Source organism: Macaca fascicularis, chromosome 20 (genome assembly GCF_037993035.2).
Source record: "Macaca fascicularis isolate 582-1 chromosome 20, T2T-MFA8v1.1".
NCBI classification, from domain to species: Eukaryota; Metazoa; Chordata; class Mammalia; order Primates; family Cercopithecidae; genus Macaca; species Macaca fascicularis.
The window spans coordinates 27,964,944-27,982,508 of NC_088394.1; the positions used below are offsets into that span (position 1 = coordinate 27,964,944).

Consider the following 17,565-nt stretch of genomic DNA (forward strand, 5'->3'; position numbering starts at 1 on the left):
GGCATGGTGGCTCATGCCTGTTATCAGAGCACTTTAGGAGGCTGAGGTGAGTGGATCGCTTGAGGCTAGGAATTTGAGACCAGCATGGCCCACATGGCAAAACCCCATCTCTACTAAAAATACAAAAATTAGCCAAGCATGGTGGCAGGCGCCTGTAATCCCAGCTACTCGGGAGGCTGAGGCAGGAGAATCGCTTGAACCCAGAAGGTGGAGGTTGCAGTGAACTGAGATCGCACCACTGCACTCCAGCCTGGGTGACAGAGGGAGACTCTGTCTCAAAAAAACTAGTAACCAATGAGAGTCAAATCTGGGCCTTGCATTACAAAGGACAGAGACAGGGAGAAAGAGAGACAGAGAGAGAAGAGCTTTCCCTTGCTGGAGTTACTGAAAATGTCAGACATGAATCTGCAAGTACTAGCTGCCATCTGGCTACTCTGAAAGGAAAGGGTGGCTGAGAATGGAACCAACTCAGAAGAAAGTTGAGCTAAGGGAGGGATCAAAGCCCTAATGATACTGTTTGAGTCCGTGGAGCCAACTGTGTCTTCACAGTCAGTAAGCCAGTGCACCTCCTTTCTTGCTTGAGTCCTTTTGAGTTGGGTCTTTGAAGACTTGTTACTGAAAGATTCCTGCTTACTACAACCTCATCGGGGCCATGTTTTAGGCATATCTGAGGAGGAAGGAGACAGACAGAAAGGAACCCAGTTAAGACCAGCCTGGGGCCAGGCGCAGTGGCTCACGCCTGTAATCCCAGCACTTTGGGAGGCCGAGGCGGGCGGATCCCGATGTCAGGAGTTCGAGACCAGCCTGGCCAACACGGTGAAACCCCGTCTCTACTAAAAATACAAAAATTAGCCGGATGTAGTGGCGGGCGCCTATAATCCCAGCTACTTGAGAGGCTGAGGCAAGAGAATTGCTTGAACCCGGGAGGCAGAGGTTGCAGTGAGTTGAGATCGAGCCACTGCTCTCCAGCCTGGGCGACAGGGCAAGACTCCATCTCAGGAAAAAAAAAAGAACCAGCCTGGGCAACATAGCCAGACTGTCATGTCTACAAAAAATTTAAAAAATCAGGCCGGGCGCAGTGGCTCACACCTGTAATCCTAGCACTTTGGGAGGCCGAGGCAGGGGGATCACTTGAGGTCAGGAGTTTGACACCAGACTAGCCAACATGGTGAAACCCATCTCTAATAAAAATACAAAAAGAATTAGCCAGGTGTGGTGTTACATACCTGTAGTGCAAGCTACTTGGGAGGCTGAGGTGGGAGGATTTCTTGAACCCGGGAGGCAGAGGTTGCAGTGAGCCGTGACTGTGCCACTGCACTCCAGCTTTGGTGACAGAGCAAGACCCTGTCTCAAAAACAAAACAAAAAAAAAAAGAAGAAGAAGAAGAAGAAAGAAAGAAAGAGAAAGAAGGCAGGAAGGCAGGAGAGACGGAGAGAGGGAAGGAAAGAAAGGAGGAAGAGAGGAAGGGAGGAAGGGAGGGAGGGAAGGGAGAAAGAGAAAGAAAGACGAGTTAATACAATAGTAATGATACAATACAATAGTAAAGGCAAAGTGACATGAGAATCACAAGGAAATATCAGACAAACTCAAACTGAGGGACATTCTACAAAATAACTGACCTGTAATCTTCAAAAGTCCAAGGCCATGAAAGACCAAAATACTACTACTACTACTAATAAGACTAAATAACTATTTCAGGTCAGGCATGGTGGCTCATGCCTGTAATCCCAGCACTTTGGGAGGCCAAGGTGGATGGATCACTTGAGACCAGCCTGGGCAACACGGTGAAACCCCATCTCTACCAAAAATACTAAAATTAGCTGGGCGTGGTGACACACACTTGTGGTCCCAGCTACTCAGGAGGTTGAGGTGGGAGGATCATTTGAGCCCGGGAGGCAAAGGTTGCAGTGAGCCATGACCGCACCACTGCACTCCAGCCTGGGCAACACAGCATGACAATGTTTCAAAAAAAAAAAAAAAAAAAAGTGCCAGACCTTGAAAATCACAAAAAGCTAAGAACTGGTTTAAGATTTAATCTGGAGCCAGCCGAAGCGGCTCATGCCTGTAATCCTAGCACCCTGAAAGGCCAGGGTGAGAGGCTCACTTGAGTCTAGAAATTTGAGACCAGACTGGGCAACATCGGCTAGACCCCTTCTCTACAAACATTCTAAAACTTAGCCAAGCCGGGCGCCGTGGCTCACACCTGTAATCCCAGCACTTCGGGAGGCCAAAGCGGGCACATAACTTGAGGTCAGGAGTTCGAAACCTGCGTGGCCAACATGGTGAAACCCCATCTCTACTAAACATATAAAAATTAGCCAGGCATGGTGGCGTGTGCCAGTAATCCCAGCTACTTGGAAGGCTGAGGCAGGAGAATCGCTTGAACCTGGGAGGTAGAGGTCAAGGTGAGCCAAGATTGTGCCACTTCACTCCAGCCTGGGCGACAGAAGGAGACTCCATCTCAAAAAACAAACAAACAAACAAACAAACAAAAAACACTGGGCGCAGTGGCTCACGCCTGTAATCTCAGCACTTTGGGAGACTGAGGCAGGTGGATCATGAGGTCAGGAGATACAGACCATCCTGGCTAACACGGCAAAACCCCCTCTCTACTAAAAATACAAAAAATCAGCCAAGCATAGTGGCATGCGCATGTAGTCCCAGCTACTTGGGAGGCTGAGGCAGGAGACCCGGGAGGCAGAGGTTGCAGTGAACCGAGATTGTGCCATTGCACTCCAGCCTGGGCAACAGAGCGAGACTCCGTTTCAAAAAAAAAAAGAAATTAGCTAGGCGTGGTGTGTGCTAGGGCGTGGTGGCAGGATCAGTTGAGCCTAATAGTTCGAGCCTGCAGTGACCTATGATCTTGCCACTGCACTCCACTCCAGCCTGGGCAACAGAGCAAGACCCTGTGCTAGAAAAATAATTCTGCCAGTCACGGTGGCTCATGCCTGTAATCCCAGCACTTTGGGAGGCTGAGGCAGGTGGATCACGAGGTCAGGAGATCGAGACCATCCTGGCTAACACGGTGAAACCCCATCTCTACTAAAAATACAAAAAATTAGCCAGGCGTGGTGGTGGGCGCCTGTAATCCCAACTACTCGGGAGACAGGCAGGAGAATGGCGTGAACCCGGGAGGCGGAGCTTGCAGTGAGCCGAGATTGCGCCACTGTACTCCAGCCTGGGTGACAGAGAGAGACTCCATTTCAAAGGAAAAAAAAAGAAAAATAATTCTAAGAATGCAGTGAGCTGTGAGATAGGTAATGAGCTACCCCGTGGGGTAAATTATTCCTAGACCCTTCCCACCTCTGTAAGCTTCCACATAATTTTCTCTCTCTCTCCCTTTTTTTTTTTTTTTTGGCAGGGTCCCTCACTCTGTCACCCAGGCCTGAGTGTAGTGGCACTCAGTGATAGCTCACTGCAGCCTCAACCTCCTGGGCTCAATTGATCCTCCCGCCTCAGCCTCCCAAGTAGCTGGGATTATGGACACATGCCACCACACCCAGCTCATTTTTGTATTTTTGGTAGAGATGGGATCTCACTATGTTGCCCAGGCTGGTCTCCAACTGCTGGGCTCAAGCAATCAGCCTGCCTTAGCCTCCCAAAGTGCTGGAATCACAGAGGTGAGCCACCACGCCCAGCCAGCATCATTTTCCAGTTAAATTTTAATAGTATCTACTTCATATGGCTGCTGTGAGGATTATAGGAGGTAGTGTACATAAAAGTATCTGGCAAGCCAGGTGCGGTGGCTCATGCCTGTAATTCCAGCACTTTGGGAGGCCAATGCGGGTGGATCACCTAGGGTCAAGAGTTTGAGACCAGCCTGGCCAACATGGTGAAACCTCGTCTCTACTAAAAATACAAAAATTAGCCGGGCGTGGTGGCTGGTGACTATAATCCCAGCTACTTGGGAGGCTGAGGCAGGAGAATCACTTGAACCCAGGAGGTAGGGGTTGCAGTGAGCTTGCACTCCAACCTGGGCGACAGAGCAAGACTCCGTCTCAAAAAAAAGAGAAAAAAAAGTGCCTGGCACAGAAGAGATGGCAAGTCTACATTAGTTGAATATGCATCTATGAACCAGAACAAATCCCAGTCCAGTCCTCCAAGGAAATGCCAACCTCAGTCACTAGAGGGGAATCTCAGTCACACTCTAACTGAGCTTCCAGCAGCAGGAGGTGGCAGCTTGCCGCTCTGATACACCAGCCTTTCCTATGCCGGGAAACTCACTCCCACTCAGCAAACCTGGCTCCATGCTGAACTCTATGGTGTTTTCTCTGAGTCACTGTTTTCTCCTGCAGTTGCAAAATGATATGGCAAAAGTCCCTCTAGGGTTTTTACTGCTTACTGAGTAACATCCAAACTCCTTGCCAGAATCCAGAGCCTTCCTCAATCTGGCCCCAACCTACCTCTCCAGGCTGAAACCCCATCATTTTTTTTACTGCAGCCACGCTGGACAAGCTATGCTTCTGCCTCTATGCCTCAGCTCACCCTGATCCTTCTCCTTCATGCCCTTCTTCAGTCCCGACCTTCTGCAACCCTACCTTTTCTCTTCTTTTTGTTTTTTGTTTTTGAGATGGAGTTTTGCTCTATCGCCCAGGCTGGAGTGAAGTGGTGCAATCTCAGCTCACTGCAACCTCTGCCTCTCGGGTTCAAGTGATTCTCCTGCCTCAGCCTCCCAAGTAGCTTGGATTACAGGCACGTGCCACCAAATCTGGCTAATTTTTGTATTTTTAGTAGAGACGGGGTTTCATCATGTTGGTCAGGCTGGTCATGAACTCTTGACCTCAGGTGACCTGCCTGCCTTGGCATCTCAAAGTGCTAGGATTACAAGTGTGAGCCACCAAGCTCGGCCTGCTTTTTTGTTTTTTTTTTTAATTTTTTGGCCGGTTGCGGTGGCTCACGCCTGTAATTTCAGCACTTTGAGAGGTCAAGGCGGGCAGATCACGAGGTCAGGAGTTTGAGACCAGCCTGGCCATGGTGAAACCCCATCTCTACTAAAAATACAAAAAGTAACCGGGCGTGGTGGCGGGTGCCTGTAATCCCAGCTACTTGGGAGGCTGAGGCAGGAGAATCATTTGAACCCGGGAGGCAGAGGTTGCAGTGAGCTGAGGTCGGCATCATTGCACTCCAGCCTGGGCAACAAGAGTGAAACTCTGTGTAAAAAAAAAAGAAAAGAAAATTTATTGTAGAGACAGTGTCTCCCTCTGTTGCCCAGGCTGGAGAGACGTGTCACAATCATAGCTCACAGCACCCTTGACCTCCTGGGGCTCAAGCAACTCCCCCACCTCTGGAGTAGCCAGGACCACAGGCATGCGCCACCACGCACAGCTAATTTTTTCTTTTTGTAGAGATGGAGTCTTCCTATGTTGCCCAGGGTGGTCTCAAACTCTTGGTCTCAAGGGATCCTCCTGCCTTGGCCTCTCAAAGTGCTAGGATTACCAGTGTGAGCCCCCACACTTGGCCTGTTTATTTATTTATTTATTCTTTTATTTTTTTGAGACGGAGTCTCGCTCTGTCACCCAGGCTGGAGTGCAGTGGCCAGATCTCAGCTCACTGCAAGCTCCGCCTCCCGGGTTTACACCACTCTCCTGCCTCAGCCTCTCGAGTAGCTGTGACTACAGGCGCCCGCCACCTCGCCCGGCTAGTTTTTTGTATTTTTTAGTAGAGACAGGGTTTCACCGTGTTAGCCAGGATGGTCTCGATCTCCTGACCTCGTGATCCGCCCGTCTCGGCCTCCCAAAGTGCTGGCATTACAAGCTTGAGCCACTGCGCCCAGCCGGCCTGTTTATTTACTGTTTTAGAGATAGGGTATCAATATTATTAAAAGAGAGAGAGGAAAAAAAAAAATAGAGACAGGGTCTCACTCTTCACCCTGGCTGGAGTGCAGTGGTGCAATCATAGCTCAATGAAGCCTCAAATTCCTGGGCTCAAGTGATCCTCCTGCCTCAGCCTCCCAAACAAAGCACTGGGAGTGAGTCACTGCACTGGGGCCTAAATTGATTTATATATTTTGTCTCTTCAGTAGCTTGGAGTGTGTATTTTATCTCTTCAATAGATTGGAGGCCTCCACCCAGAAGCCAGTAGGTAATTTGCCCAAGGTAACACAGGGTACATAAGTGACAAGTATGGAATTCTCTTTTTCTTCTTTTTCTTATTCTTCATCATTAAACTTGAACAAATATCAGATTCTATCCCAGGCAATCAGGCTCTGGGGAGTTCTTTCTCTTAAATACAGATTCATACTATATAGTAATCCTTTATCAGCCACAGTACCTAGCTCAGAGCTTTGCACACAGTGCCATGCAATGCTTTATCAAATGAATAACTAAAAAAACTCATTGATCTAATTAGCACCTCTTGAACCTTCACTGACCTATGGGCCACTGGGAATCAGAAACTCAGTCTCATTAATCTGAGTGAGACTGCCTGGCTGTGTATCTAATTATGAGCAATTTCAGAATCATAATTACTGTTCCATTTTGTCTCTTGATCTGTAATGCATCCAAGGACCTACTCCCAGCTTCTCAGGGAAAAAAAAAAAAAAAAAAAAACCCACTACATGATTACTTACTGAAGGTTGGGAGCTGTGTGTTTTTGTGAAGCTTCCAGCTCACATCTTTGCTGTGAAATGAGGGGGATGGACTGGATGATCTCCGAGGGCCCTTTCTTCAGTTGTAACAGTCTGAGATGGACAGGTGTGATCCCAGAGCTTTGGGAGGCCGAGGTGGGAGGATCCTGTGAAGTCGGTAGTTTCAGACCAGCCTGGACAACATCGCAAGACCCAGTATCTACCAAAAAAAAATTATATTTTCTTTTTTTGAGATGGAGTCTCGCTCTGTCACCCAGGCGTAGTGCAGTGGTGCAATCTTGGCTCACTGCAACCTCCACCTCCTGGGTACCAAGCAATTCTCCTGCCTCAGCCTCCTGAAGAGCTGGGATTACAGGCGCCCACCACCATGCCCAGCTAAGTTTTGTATTTTTAGTAGTGACAGGGCTTCACCATGTTGGTCAGGCTGGTCTCCAACTCTGTCCTCAAGTGATCCGCCCTCTTCAGCCTCCAGAAGTGCTGGGATTACAGGCGTGAGCCATAGTGCCCAGTCCCCCAATTTTTTTTTTTTTAATTAGCAGGGCGTGGTGGAGCGCACTCATAGTCCCAGCTCTTTGGGAGGCTGAGGTAGGAGGATCACTTGACCCCAAGGAGGTTGAGAATGCAGTCAGTAAATATTACACCATGCACTGCAGCCTGGACGACAGAGTGAGACCCTGTCTCTAAAATAAAATAAAAACAGTCTAGGATTCTGAGAGGCATGGAATTAAAAAGAGCCTCTGTCAGAAGACATCATTTTGAGTCTCAGCTCTGTCATTACTAGTGACCTTACTCAAGTTAGTTAGCCCAATTCTCAGATTCCCCATCTGTAAAATTTGATTCATTTATTAGAACAGTTTTTTTAACCTAGGGTGATCTCGGGCCCAGGTTCTGGTGGGCTGCCGCACACATTGGCTGGGTGGCTCTGGTAGGTCACGCCCTGGCCGCTTCGCCTTCAAGAGGAGGGTGAGGACAGTCTCCGAGGCGGCGCTGCCGAGCCTCCCCATGACTTGGTGACCGCGGAGCCAGCAGAGACCCCCGGGCTCCCGCACCTAGGGCGAGAAGGGCGGGCGCGCGCCCGGGGTGGGTCACGTGACGGCTCCAGGCCCGCGCGGGGCCGGGGGCGCGCGGGGCCGGGGCAGGGGCGGGGCCTGGAGCGCGCGGCCCTGCGGGTGACAGGCGGGCGGGAAGGGGCGGGGCCTCGGGCGGGGCCGCCGGGGGGAGGAGGGCGGCGGGAGGGGAGGAGTGGAGATGGCGGCGGCGGCGGCTCAGGGGGGCGGGGGTGGGGAGCCCCGGAGAGCCGAGGGGGTCGGCCCGGGGGTCCCGGGGGAGGTGGAGATGGTGAAGGGGCAGCCGTTCGACGTGGGCCCGCGCTACACGCAGCTGCAGTACATCGGCGAGGGCGCGTACGGCATGGTCAGGTGAGGGGGCGTTCCGGGGGAGGGGGCGCCCTCAGGGGAGGGGGCTTCACAGGAGAGGAGGGGGAGGCGCCGAGCGCTTTCCGGGACGTGGAGACGCGGAGCGTCCCGAGGAGGCAGGGGACTCGGGATGATCGGGAGCGTCCCAGGGAGGGGACCCCTGAGTGCTTTCTAGGGGAGAGGGCGCTGCCTGCGTCCTCAGGGGAGGGGGCTTGGAGGCTTTGAGTCCACCCTTCTGTAATGACGGGAGGGGCATCTGAGTGCATGTGGGGGCCCGCGGGGACCCTAGTGACACGGGGCGAGGCCCAGAGGATGAGTACTCTCGGGGAGGCGACATCCTTAGTGAAGAGGCAGTGGAGGGCCCCTTTTGGGGGAAAGGGTGTCTTGGATTCCCTCTGTGAGGCAGTGCCAGGGAGCCTGGGGTAGACGAGCCGAGATCAGGGTGGGGCAGGGCTTTGGCCCCACCACCACCACCACCAGGTGCCCAAAGAGAGATGAGGGGGCCAGGAGTGCCACTTGCATGTTTTGGGAGGGGTCTGTGAGTGCCCCCGGCCCCACCGTGAGCTCTGGGACAACCCTGCTGCCCGCTTCCCTCACCCTAGGACCCGCCCCTGCCCTGTCCATTCTCTCCTGCCCCTCCCCTGGCTGCCGTTTTCCCAGTATTTGCTCCATGGTGTGCCCCCAGCATCTGCACCCCCGGACCTGTCTTGGGTTAAGGAACCTTTCCTGGGAATGGGGGCGAAGGGTTCAGGGCCAGTAGAATGGAAGGGGATTGAGGAGAGGGGAAGTCAGTGAGCGGTCAGTCTCTTCCTCTGTTTGTAAAGTCACCGAAGGGCCGCCTGGCTGGTCCCCAGCTTTCTCTCTGGAGATCCCAGCCCTACACAGCAGGAAGGAACCAGCATTGTTTATGATTTGACCAGAGCCAGCTCCTGCTCTCTCCCCTCCCTGCCAAGGCCTGGGTGGGGCCACCAGGCCCGGACTCCCCCTTTGTAAGGCCACAGCAGCAGCCTCTCTCCGGTCCCCTCAGCTCGGCCTATGACCACGTGCGCAAGACTCGCGTGGCCATCAAGAAGATCAGCCCCTTCGAGCATCAGACCTACTGCCAGCGCACGCTCCGGGAGATCCAGATCCTGCTGCGCTTCCGCCATGAGAATGTCATCGGCATCCGAGACATTCTGCGTGCGTCCACCCTGGAAGCCATGAGGGATGTGTATCCTTCACCTTGCCCAGTCCGCTGGTCATATACAGCCTCGGAGCTGGGCTGGGGACCCGTTGCTTGCTTTCTGTTTCCATCTTACCCACCACCCTCCAAAACAAACCCAGTAAAATAAACTTTCCTGCAGAGGAGAAGCCACAGTGTAACAGGACTTAGAGGCCTCTGATGAACCCAGGCCTGCTGCAGCCGGGCAATATGGCCTTGAGCAAGTCAGTTCTCTGCTCTGTGCCCCAAGGGGGAGGGCTAGACAGGATGGTCTCTATGGGAGTGTTGTCTTCTGACATCGGCAGTTCTGAGACATGACCCAGCTTCTGCCCACAGTCACTTCTTGCTAACAAATGGATGGTTCTTTCCTCTCTTTCCTCCTTCCCCAGACTGGAAGGGAGACAGGGAGAAAGCAAACTGTCAGCTGGGCGTGGTGGCTTATGCCTGTAATCCCAGCACTTTGGGAGGCTGAGGTGGGCAGATTACCTGAGGCCAGGAGTTGGAGACCAGCCTGGCCAACATGGTTAAACCCTATCTCTACTAAAAGTACAAAAAAATTAGCAGGGCATGGTGGCGCATGCCTGTAATCCCAGCTACTTGGGAGGCAGAGGCAAGAGAATCGCTTGAACCCAGGAGGCGGAGGTTGAGGTTGCAGTGAGCCAAGATCGTGCCACTGCCCTCCAGCCTGGGTGACAGCGTGAGACTCTGTCTCAAAACAAAACAAAAACAAAAAAACTGCCTTTCTTGAGGTCCTACTGCGTGTCAGGTACTATACATGCCCAATGCTTTTTTTTTTTTTTTTCTATTACACCTCCCAACTACCCTATGAGATAGGCTTTGCAGCTTCATTTCAAAGATGAGGGCAGGGTGCAATGGCTTACGTCTGTAGTTCCAACACTTTAGAGGCCAAGACCAGAGGATCAGTGGAGGCTGGGAGTTCAAGACCAGCCTGGGCAGCATAGTGAGACCCCATCTCTACAAAAAATTTAAAAATTATCCAGCTTTGGTGGTGCATGACTGTAGTCCCAGCTACTTGGGATGCTGAGGCAGGAGGATGGCTTGAGCACAGGAGTTCAAGGCTACAATGAGCTATGATTGTGCTACTGCACTCCAGCCTGGGGGACAGAACGCGACCCTGTCTCAAAAAAAAAAAAAAAAAAAATGAAGAAGCTGAGGCCCAGGAAACCTAAAATCAAGTGTTTCTGTTGCTGTCTCCTCCTCCCCTCCCCCAGATGGAAACTTGTCCTTCTTAGGACTTCTCACTCAGAGCCACACCCTAATCACCTGTGGACTTGCACCTTGCCCAGGGAGGGACAGCCTAGCCTTTGTTGTCCTCCCCTGATACTGCTTTCCTAGTTTGCTGTCCACTTCCTGTCTGGCTCTCCTTAGCAACTTGTGACACCTGTCACCTCTTCCCTACCCCACCCACCCACTCTCAGTCCCAGCCCTCCACCCAAGAGCGGGGATTTGTATTGCGGTGTCTGCAGCCCCCACCACAAACTGTGGACAATTGGAAATCTCTGTGCTCACCCCCATCTCGCTGTGTGGTCTGAAGCAAGTCACTGCGTCTCGCTGGGCCTCCCCAGCTCTAAAACAGCAGGGCTGGTCCACATATCCTCTGAAGACCCTTTCAAGGCAGATTCTTATTTTCTTTTTTTTCCTTTTTGAGATGGAGTCTCCCTCTGTCACCCAGGCTGGAGTGCAGTGGCTGGATCTCAGCTCACGGCAACCTCCACCTCCCAGGTTCAAGCTATTCTCCTGCCTCAGCCTTCCAAGTAGCTGGGACTACAGGCGCCCGCCACCACGCCCAGATAATTTTTGTATTTTCAGTAGAGACAGGGTTTTGCCCTGTTGGCCAGGCTGGCCTCGAACCCCTGACCTCAGGTCTTCAACCCATCTTGGCCTCCTGAAGTGCTGGGATTACAGGTGTGAGCCACTGCACCTGGCCTCAAGGCAGATTCTAAAAGACAGCCCTGACTTATTTTTCCAGAGACAAGCCAAACGGCATTTGTGGATTTATTTATTTATTTACGCATAAGCTTTGTTTTATCTTCAAATAGAAAAAGACATTTTACTCCTCCATCTTCTGAGGTATGGCCAAGCACTCTTCTTTGAGTGGGAGTGTGCTATTGGGAGTGTCTCCTCATTTTTCTTGCACAAACCATTCCCATAAGGCAGGCATTTATTTTTAAGCAAACATTTATTGCATGCCAGATGGTGTTCATACATTATCTCATTTAACTCCCTCAACAGCCATGTGACTCAGGCATTGATATTAGTAATAATAGTTCATGTTTGCCTAGCACTCACAACTTGCCTAGCACTGGGCTGACAGTTTTACATGCGCCATCTCATCTAGTCTTCACAACCACCCTCAAAAGAACCATTATTTCATGGCTCGCACCTGTAATTTCCAGCACTTTGGGAGGCCGAGGTGGAAGGAACACTTGAACCCATGAGTTCAAGACCTGCCTGGGCAACATAGCAATAGCCCGTCTCCACAAAAAGAAAACAAACAGGCCGGGCGCGGTGGCTCAAGCCTGTAATCCCAGCACTTTGGGAGGCCGAGATGGGCGGATCACGAGGTCAGGAGATCGAGACCATCCTGGCTAACACGGTGAAACCCCGTCTCTACTAAAAATACAAAAAACTTAGCCGGGCAAGGTGGCGGGCGCCTGTAGTCCCAGCTACTCGGGAGGCTGAGGCAGGAGAATGGCGTGAACCCGGGAGGCGGAGCTTGCAGTGATCTGAGATCCGGCCACTGCACTCCAGCCTGGGTGACAGAGCGAGACTCCGTCTCAAAAAAAATAAATAAATAAAATAAAAAGAAAACAAACAAACAAAAAACACATTATTTCCCCTACATACCAGATGAGAAAGTTGAGGCACAGACAGGTTGAGCTCCTAAAGCCAGTAAGTAGTAGAGAGGAGATTTCAGACTTCCATGGGTTAAGTCCAGAGTTGCTGCTCTTTTTGTAGTTTTCTTTTTTTAATTTATTTATTTATTTATTTTTGAAACAGAGTCTCACTCTATCATCCAGGCTGGAGTACAGTGACATGATCTCGGCTCACTACATCTGTCTCCCGGGTTCAAGTGATTCTCGTGTTGCAGCCTCCCGAGTAGCTGGGATTACAGGCACATGCCACTGTCCCCAGTTAATTTTGGTATTACCAGTAGAGACAGAGTTTTGCCATGTTGCCCAGGCTGGTGGTCTCAAACTCCTGGCCTCAAGCGATCCTCCCGCCTCAGCCTCCCAAAGTGCTGGGATTACAGGCGTGACCCACCACTCCTGGCCCAAGTTGCTGCTCTTAACTGTGAAGTTCTCCGGCCTCCCACAGTTTATTATTATCCCTGTTTCCCCGGTAGGGAAACTGAGGCCACAGAAGTGAAGCCCCTTGCTCAGGATCAGCAACGGTGACGCGACAGAGGCTCAGAGCCCTGCCGCTGGGTAACGGCAGCAGCTTGCCCAGCTGGTGGTGCAGGTTGGCAGATCTATTGAGTCCCAGGGGCCCTGGCTGGAGGAGATGTGCAGCCTCGCCTTCAGAGCCTGTTTTCCTTAACCAAGTGCCTCCCGCTGCCCCCTCCCCGGGGGTCTCCGGAACCATCCTCAGCTACATTGTGCAGGACCTGATGGAGACTGACCTGTACAAGTTGCTGAAAAGCCAGCAACTGAGCAATGACCACATCTGCTACTTCCTCTACCAGATCCTGCGGGGCCTCAAGTACATCCACTCCGCTAATGTGCTCCACCGGGATCTAAAGCCCTCCAACCTGCTCATCAACACCACCTGCGACCTTAAGGTCAGAGGGTTGGGCACCTGTCCCCTCCTCCCCCAGGGTCTGGGGCTTCCAGGTGACCAGTAGAAGCCTTGGGCAGGAGAACATTGCAAGCAAGGGGAACAGTGGAGGCAAAGACAAGGGGGCGTGACTGCTTAAGCTGCAGAGGCCTTGAGCACCGAGCTTAGCAGCTTGGTCTGATTCCAGATTTGCGATTTCGGCCTGGCCCGGATTGCCGATCCTGAGCATGACCACACCGGCTTCCTGACGGAGTATGTGGCTACACGCTGGTACCGGGCCCCAGAGATCATGCTGAACTCCAAGGTAGGAGGGGCTGCCCACTCCTGAAGGGAAGGGACCAGGTCCCAGGAAGCCCTGGAGCTACCTCCGAGCCAGATACCGACCCCCATGACACAGGAATTCCACCCTCTGGGCCTTGGGCTCTGCAAGGAAGCTGAGCATTGAGCCCTCCAGGCCTCTGCCTTCTGCCTGGTGTTGGATCTAACTTGGAGATGGTGGCTTGGTGTAGAAACAGGACCCTGTTGAGGCTGGCCCAGGAGCCCACCACTTCCTCCTCTCTCCCAGGGCTATACCAAGTCCATCGACATCTGGTCTGTGGGCTGCATTCTGGCTGAGATGCTCTCTAACCGGCCCATCTTCCCTGGCAAGCACTACCTGGATCAGCTCAACCACATTCTGGGTGAGGGAGGCCCGGCTGGCTGAGTGGGGGATGATTACCTTCTCCAAGGTGAGATTTCTCAAGAGTCCAAGTCAGGGATACCACCACGTGTGGGGCGCCTCCAGCATCTCATGGTATCTCAATGAGGTATAGATATTATCCCCATTGGATAGATGGGAAAAGCAAGTCTAAGTCCCACACCTAAGGAGGCACCAGACCTAGGATTTGAGCCTCGGTCTGCCTGAATCCAGCCCCCTTGCTCTGCACCACCATGCTAATGACTAGGAGGTAACTGAGGGATTGGCATGGGTTGCTGGGCTGGGGGTCTTGTTCTTGCCTTGTTGCCTGTTCTGTTCCCAGAAAGAAGGAGGTGATCATTTACCAAGTCACCTCCTTATCCACAGGCATCCTGGGCTCCCCATCCCAGGAGGACCTGAATTGTATCATCAACATGAAGGCCCGAAACTACCTACAGTCTCTGCCCTCCAAGACCAAGGTGGCTTGGGCCAAGCTTTTCCCCAAGTCAGACTCCAAAGGTTTGAGAGACATGAGGACGGGTGTGGGATAAACCCTGGGTGCCATGGAGGGTACGGGAGCCCAGCAGCAGCTGGAGGAGACAGGCAAAGTGATGCTTCTGGGAGCTTCTCCAGTCTTCCCTGTGACCCCTGACTCCTGCCCTTCTATAGCCCTTGACCTGCTGGACCGGATGTTAACCTTTAACCCCAATAAACGGATCACAGTGGAGGAAGCGCTGGCTCACCCCTACCTGGAGCAGTACTATGACCCGACGGATGAGGTGGGCCAGTCCCCAGCAGCAGTAGGGCCAGGGGCAGGGGGGTAAGTAGGCATCCCCCATGCCAGGCCTGAGCCTTGCTGTCTCTGCCACCCCAGCCAGTGGCCGAGGAGCCCTTCACCTTCGCCATGGAGCTGGATGACCTACCTAAGGAGCGGCTGAAGGAGCTCATCTTCCAGGAGACAGCACGCTTCCAGCCTGGGGCGCTAGAGGCCCCCTAACCCAGACAGACATCCCTGCACCCTGGGGCCTGGTGAGTGTCCCCATGGCCGGCACACAGATACGCTGATACTAAATACCTGTATCTATATCTATCTATATCTCTATCTGTATCTGTATCTATATCAATATCTATATCTGTATTTGTATGTGCCTCCATATAGCAGCAAGCTTACCCTGCACCCATGCTCGGTGTGTCTGGTGACAACAGAAGTGCCCGGGGGCTGGGTGCAGTGGCTCATGCCTGGAATCCCAGCACTTTGGGAGACTGAGACTGAGATGAGTGGATCACCTGAGGGTCAGGAGTTTGAGACCAGCCTGGCCAGCATGGCGAAATCCCATCTATACTAAAAATACAAAAATTAGCCAGGCACAGTGGGTCACTCTGGTAATCCCAGCACTTTGGGAGGCTGAGGCGAGTGGATCACCTGAAGTCAGGGGTTCGAGACCAGCCTGGCCAATGTGGTGAAACCCTGTCTCTACTAAAAATACTAAAATTAGCCGGGTGTGTAGGCATGCGCTTCTAGTCCCAGCTACTCAGGAGGCTGTGGTGGGAGGATTGCTTGAACCCGGGAGGCGGAGGTTGCACCACTATACGCCAGCCTGGGCAACAGTGAGACTCTGTCTCAAAAAAAAAAAGGGGGGGCCAGGCACAGTGGCTCACATCTGTAAGCCCAGCACTTTGGGAGGCCAAGGTGATGGATCACGAGGTCAAGAGTTCGAGACCAGCCTGGCCAACATGGTGAAACCCCGTCTCTACTAAGAATACAAAAATTAGCCAGGTGTGGTGGCGTGTGCCTGTAATCTCAGCTACTTGGGAGGCTGAGGCAGGAGAATTGCTTGAACCCAGGAGGCAGAGGTTGCAGTGAGTTGAGATCACACCACTGCACTCCAGCCTGGACTACAGAGCAAGACTCCATCTCAAAAAAAAAAAAAAATGCCCAAGTGCTGCCCAGACTCATGGCCCACCCAGTCCTCCAGCCCCAAATGTCTCCACCTGTCAACACCCTGCATCCTCCAGCCCCAGCAGCCATTCTAATCTCCTTCTGGGAACAGAACTGGTAAAGAGGCAAGAGGTCACTGAGGGGCCCTGTCACCCAGGCTTCGGCTCTGGGTGTGGCAGAAGCAGGTGGGGCCATGATTGCTTTGGGAGGGGCCCAGCAGCACCCAGCCTGACCCAGATTGCCAGGCCTCCTCACACCTGCTGCCAGATCAGCAGTTCACATAGCTGTGGGGACCCTGCTGGGCCTGCCCCCACCCACACTGCCTCCTTGCCTCCTCTGGTCTCTTCCTGTCTTCAGCCAGGTGTGGCCTAATAGGAGGAAGGCGTGCATACCTGGGCTCAAACTCCAGCTGTGCCACTTAGTAAGTGCTGTGTGATATTGGGCAAGGCACCTCACCTCTCTGCACCTCAGTTTCCTGGAGTCAGTTCTATTTATCTTTTTTTTGTTTTCGTTTTTTTAAGACAGTGTCTCACTCTGTCGCCCAGGCTGGAGTGCAGTGGTGCAATCATAGCTCAATGCAGCCTCAAATTCCTGGGGCGCAAGGGATCCTCCCAGCTGGCTGGACGAGCCATTGCAACTGGCTAATTTTTTTTTTTTTTTTAAAGTTGGGGTCTTGCTATATTGCCCAGGCCAGTCTCAAACTCCTGGGCTCAAGTGACCCACCCACTTCGACTTCTCAAAGTGCTGGGATTACAGGCATGAGCCACTGTGCCCAGCTGAGACTGTTCTAATAATGAAAGCATAAAACCCTAAGCATTGTTCTAAGAGGTTTACATGTCTTAATTCCTTTAATCTTACAGCAGTACCTCCAGCTAGGTACTATTATTATCTCCATTTACAGATAAGGAAACTGAGACCCAGCCTATCCAGCTGTGAGGGTGAGAGACGTTCAGGTCAGGGCTCCCGCGGGTCTGCCTGGGGTATGCTAATGACTCCTTTTCTGTCTGCTTCTCTCTTTAGGACCTGCCTCCTGCCTGCCCCTCTCCCGCCGGACTGTTAGAAAATGGACACTGTGCCGAGCCCAGACCTTGGCAGCCCAGACCGGGGTGGAGCATGGGCCTGGCCACCTCTCTCCTTTGCTGAGGCCTCCAGCTTTAGGCAGGCCAAGGCCTCCTCCCCAGCCGCCCTTCCCACAGGACCTCGGGGGCTCAGGTGGCCCCAGTTCAATCTCCCACTGCTGCTGCTGCACCCTTACCTTCCCCAGTGTCCCAGTCTCTGGCAGTTCTAGAATGGAGGGGCTCTGGCTGCCCTGACCTGCTGAGGGGCAGGGGTGGAGGGTGGGGGGCGCTGAGTAGGGACTCAGGGCCAGGCCTGCCCCCCTCATCTCATTTAAACCCCACCCTATCTTCCCTGAAGGAACATTCCTTAGTCTCAAGGGCTAGCATCCCCGAGGAGCCGGACTGGGCTGAATCCCCTCCCCGTCAAAGCTGTCACTTCGAGTGCCCTCGCTGCTTCTGTGTGTGGTGAGCAGAAGTGGAGCTGGGGGGCGTGGAGAGCCCAGCGCCCCTGCCACCTCCCTGACCCATCTAATATATAAATATAGAGATGTGTCTATGGCTGACCCTGGCTCTGTCTGTGTTTGCGACGCCTCCGCCCTGCCCCGTGCAGCTCTGAGGACAGACTCCTGCAGCCCAGCTGCTGCTTGACTTGGGCTTTCTGGGGCCTGGTGCCCTTCACTCCCAGCTGCCCAGGGTTGGGGACGGGGCTCTGGAGAGCTCCAGACTCCTAGAAAGAAGGGGGTCAATTTTCCCCTTGGTCACTGTCCTGTCCCCACGCTAATGGCTTCCTGTCTAACTGGTTGGGGGTGATTCAGGAGCACCCTACACATCCCTGGATCCTCTGAAACTGCAAGGGGTAGGCATGTTGGATGTGCTGGCTACAAGCACCAGT

General features: G+C 52.9%; 1 protein-coding gene across 2 annotated transcripts; it reads left to right on the top strand.

The window, feature by feature from the left end:
* Positions 1 to 7,799: 7,799 nt before the first annotated feature.
* Positions 7,800 to 17,236, top strand: MAPK3 (mitogen-activated protein kinase 3). 2 transcript variants are annotated; one of them, XM_045383031.3, is made up of 9 exons: positions 7,800 to 8,004; positions 9,029 to 9,211; positions 12,815 to 13,004; positions 13,188 to 13,304; positions 13,566 to 13,680; positions 14,064 to 14,195; positions 14,346 to 14,455; positions 14,551 to 14,705; positions 16,636 to 17,236. In XM_045383031.3, exons 1-8 carry the CDS (start codon positions 7,835 to 7,837, stop codon positions 14,671 to 14,673), a joined length of 1,140 nt encoding a protein of 379 aa, XP_045238966.1. In that variant the 5' UTR covers positions 7,800 to 7,834; the 3' UTR covers positions 14,674 to 14,705; positions 16,636 to 17,236. The 2 variants fall into 2 exon arrangements, with proteins under 2 accessions (XP_045238966.1, XP_045238967.1); XM_045383032.3 differs by lacking the exon at positions 14,064 to 14,195.
* Positions 17,237 to 17,565: the final 329 nt, after the last annotated feature.

Coding starts and splice junctions, on each gene's coding strand:
- MAPK3 (XM_045383031.3), top strand. CDS start 7,835: ATGGCGGCGGCGGCGGCTCAGGGGGGCGGGGGTGGGGAGCCCCGGAGA. Junction 8,005..9,028: donor GGCGCGTACGGCATGGTCAG/GTGAGGGGGCGT, acceptor CGGTCCCCTCAG/CTCGGCCTATGACCACGTGC. Junction 13,305..13,565: donor AGATCATGCTGAACTCCAAG/GTAGGAGGGGCT, acceptor CCTCTCTCCCAG/GGCTATACCAAGTCCATCGA.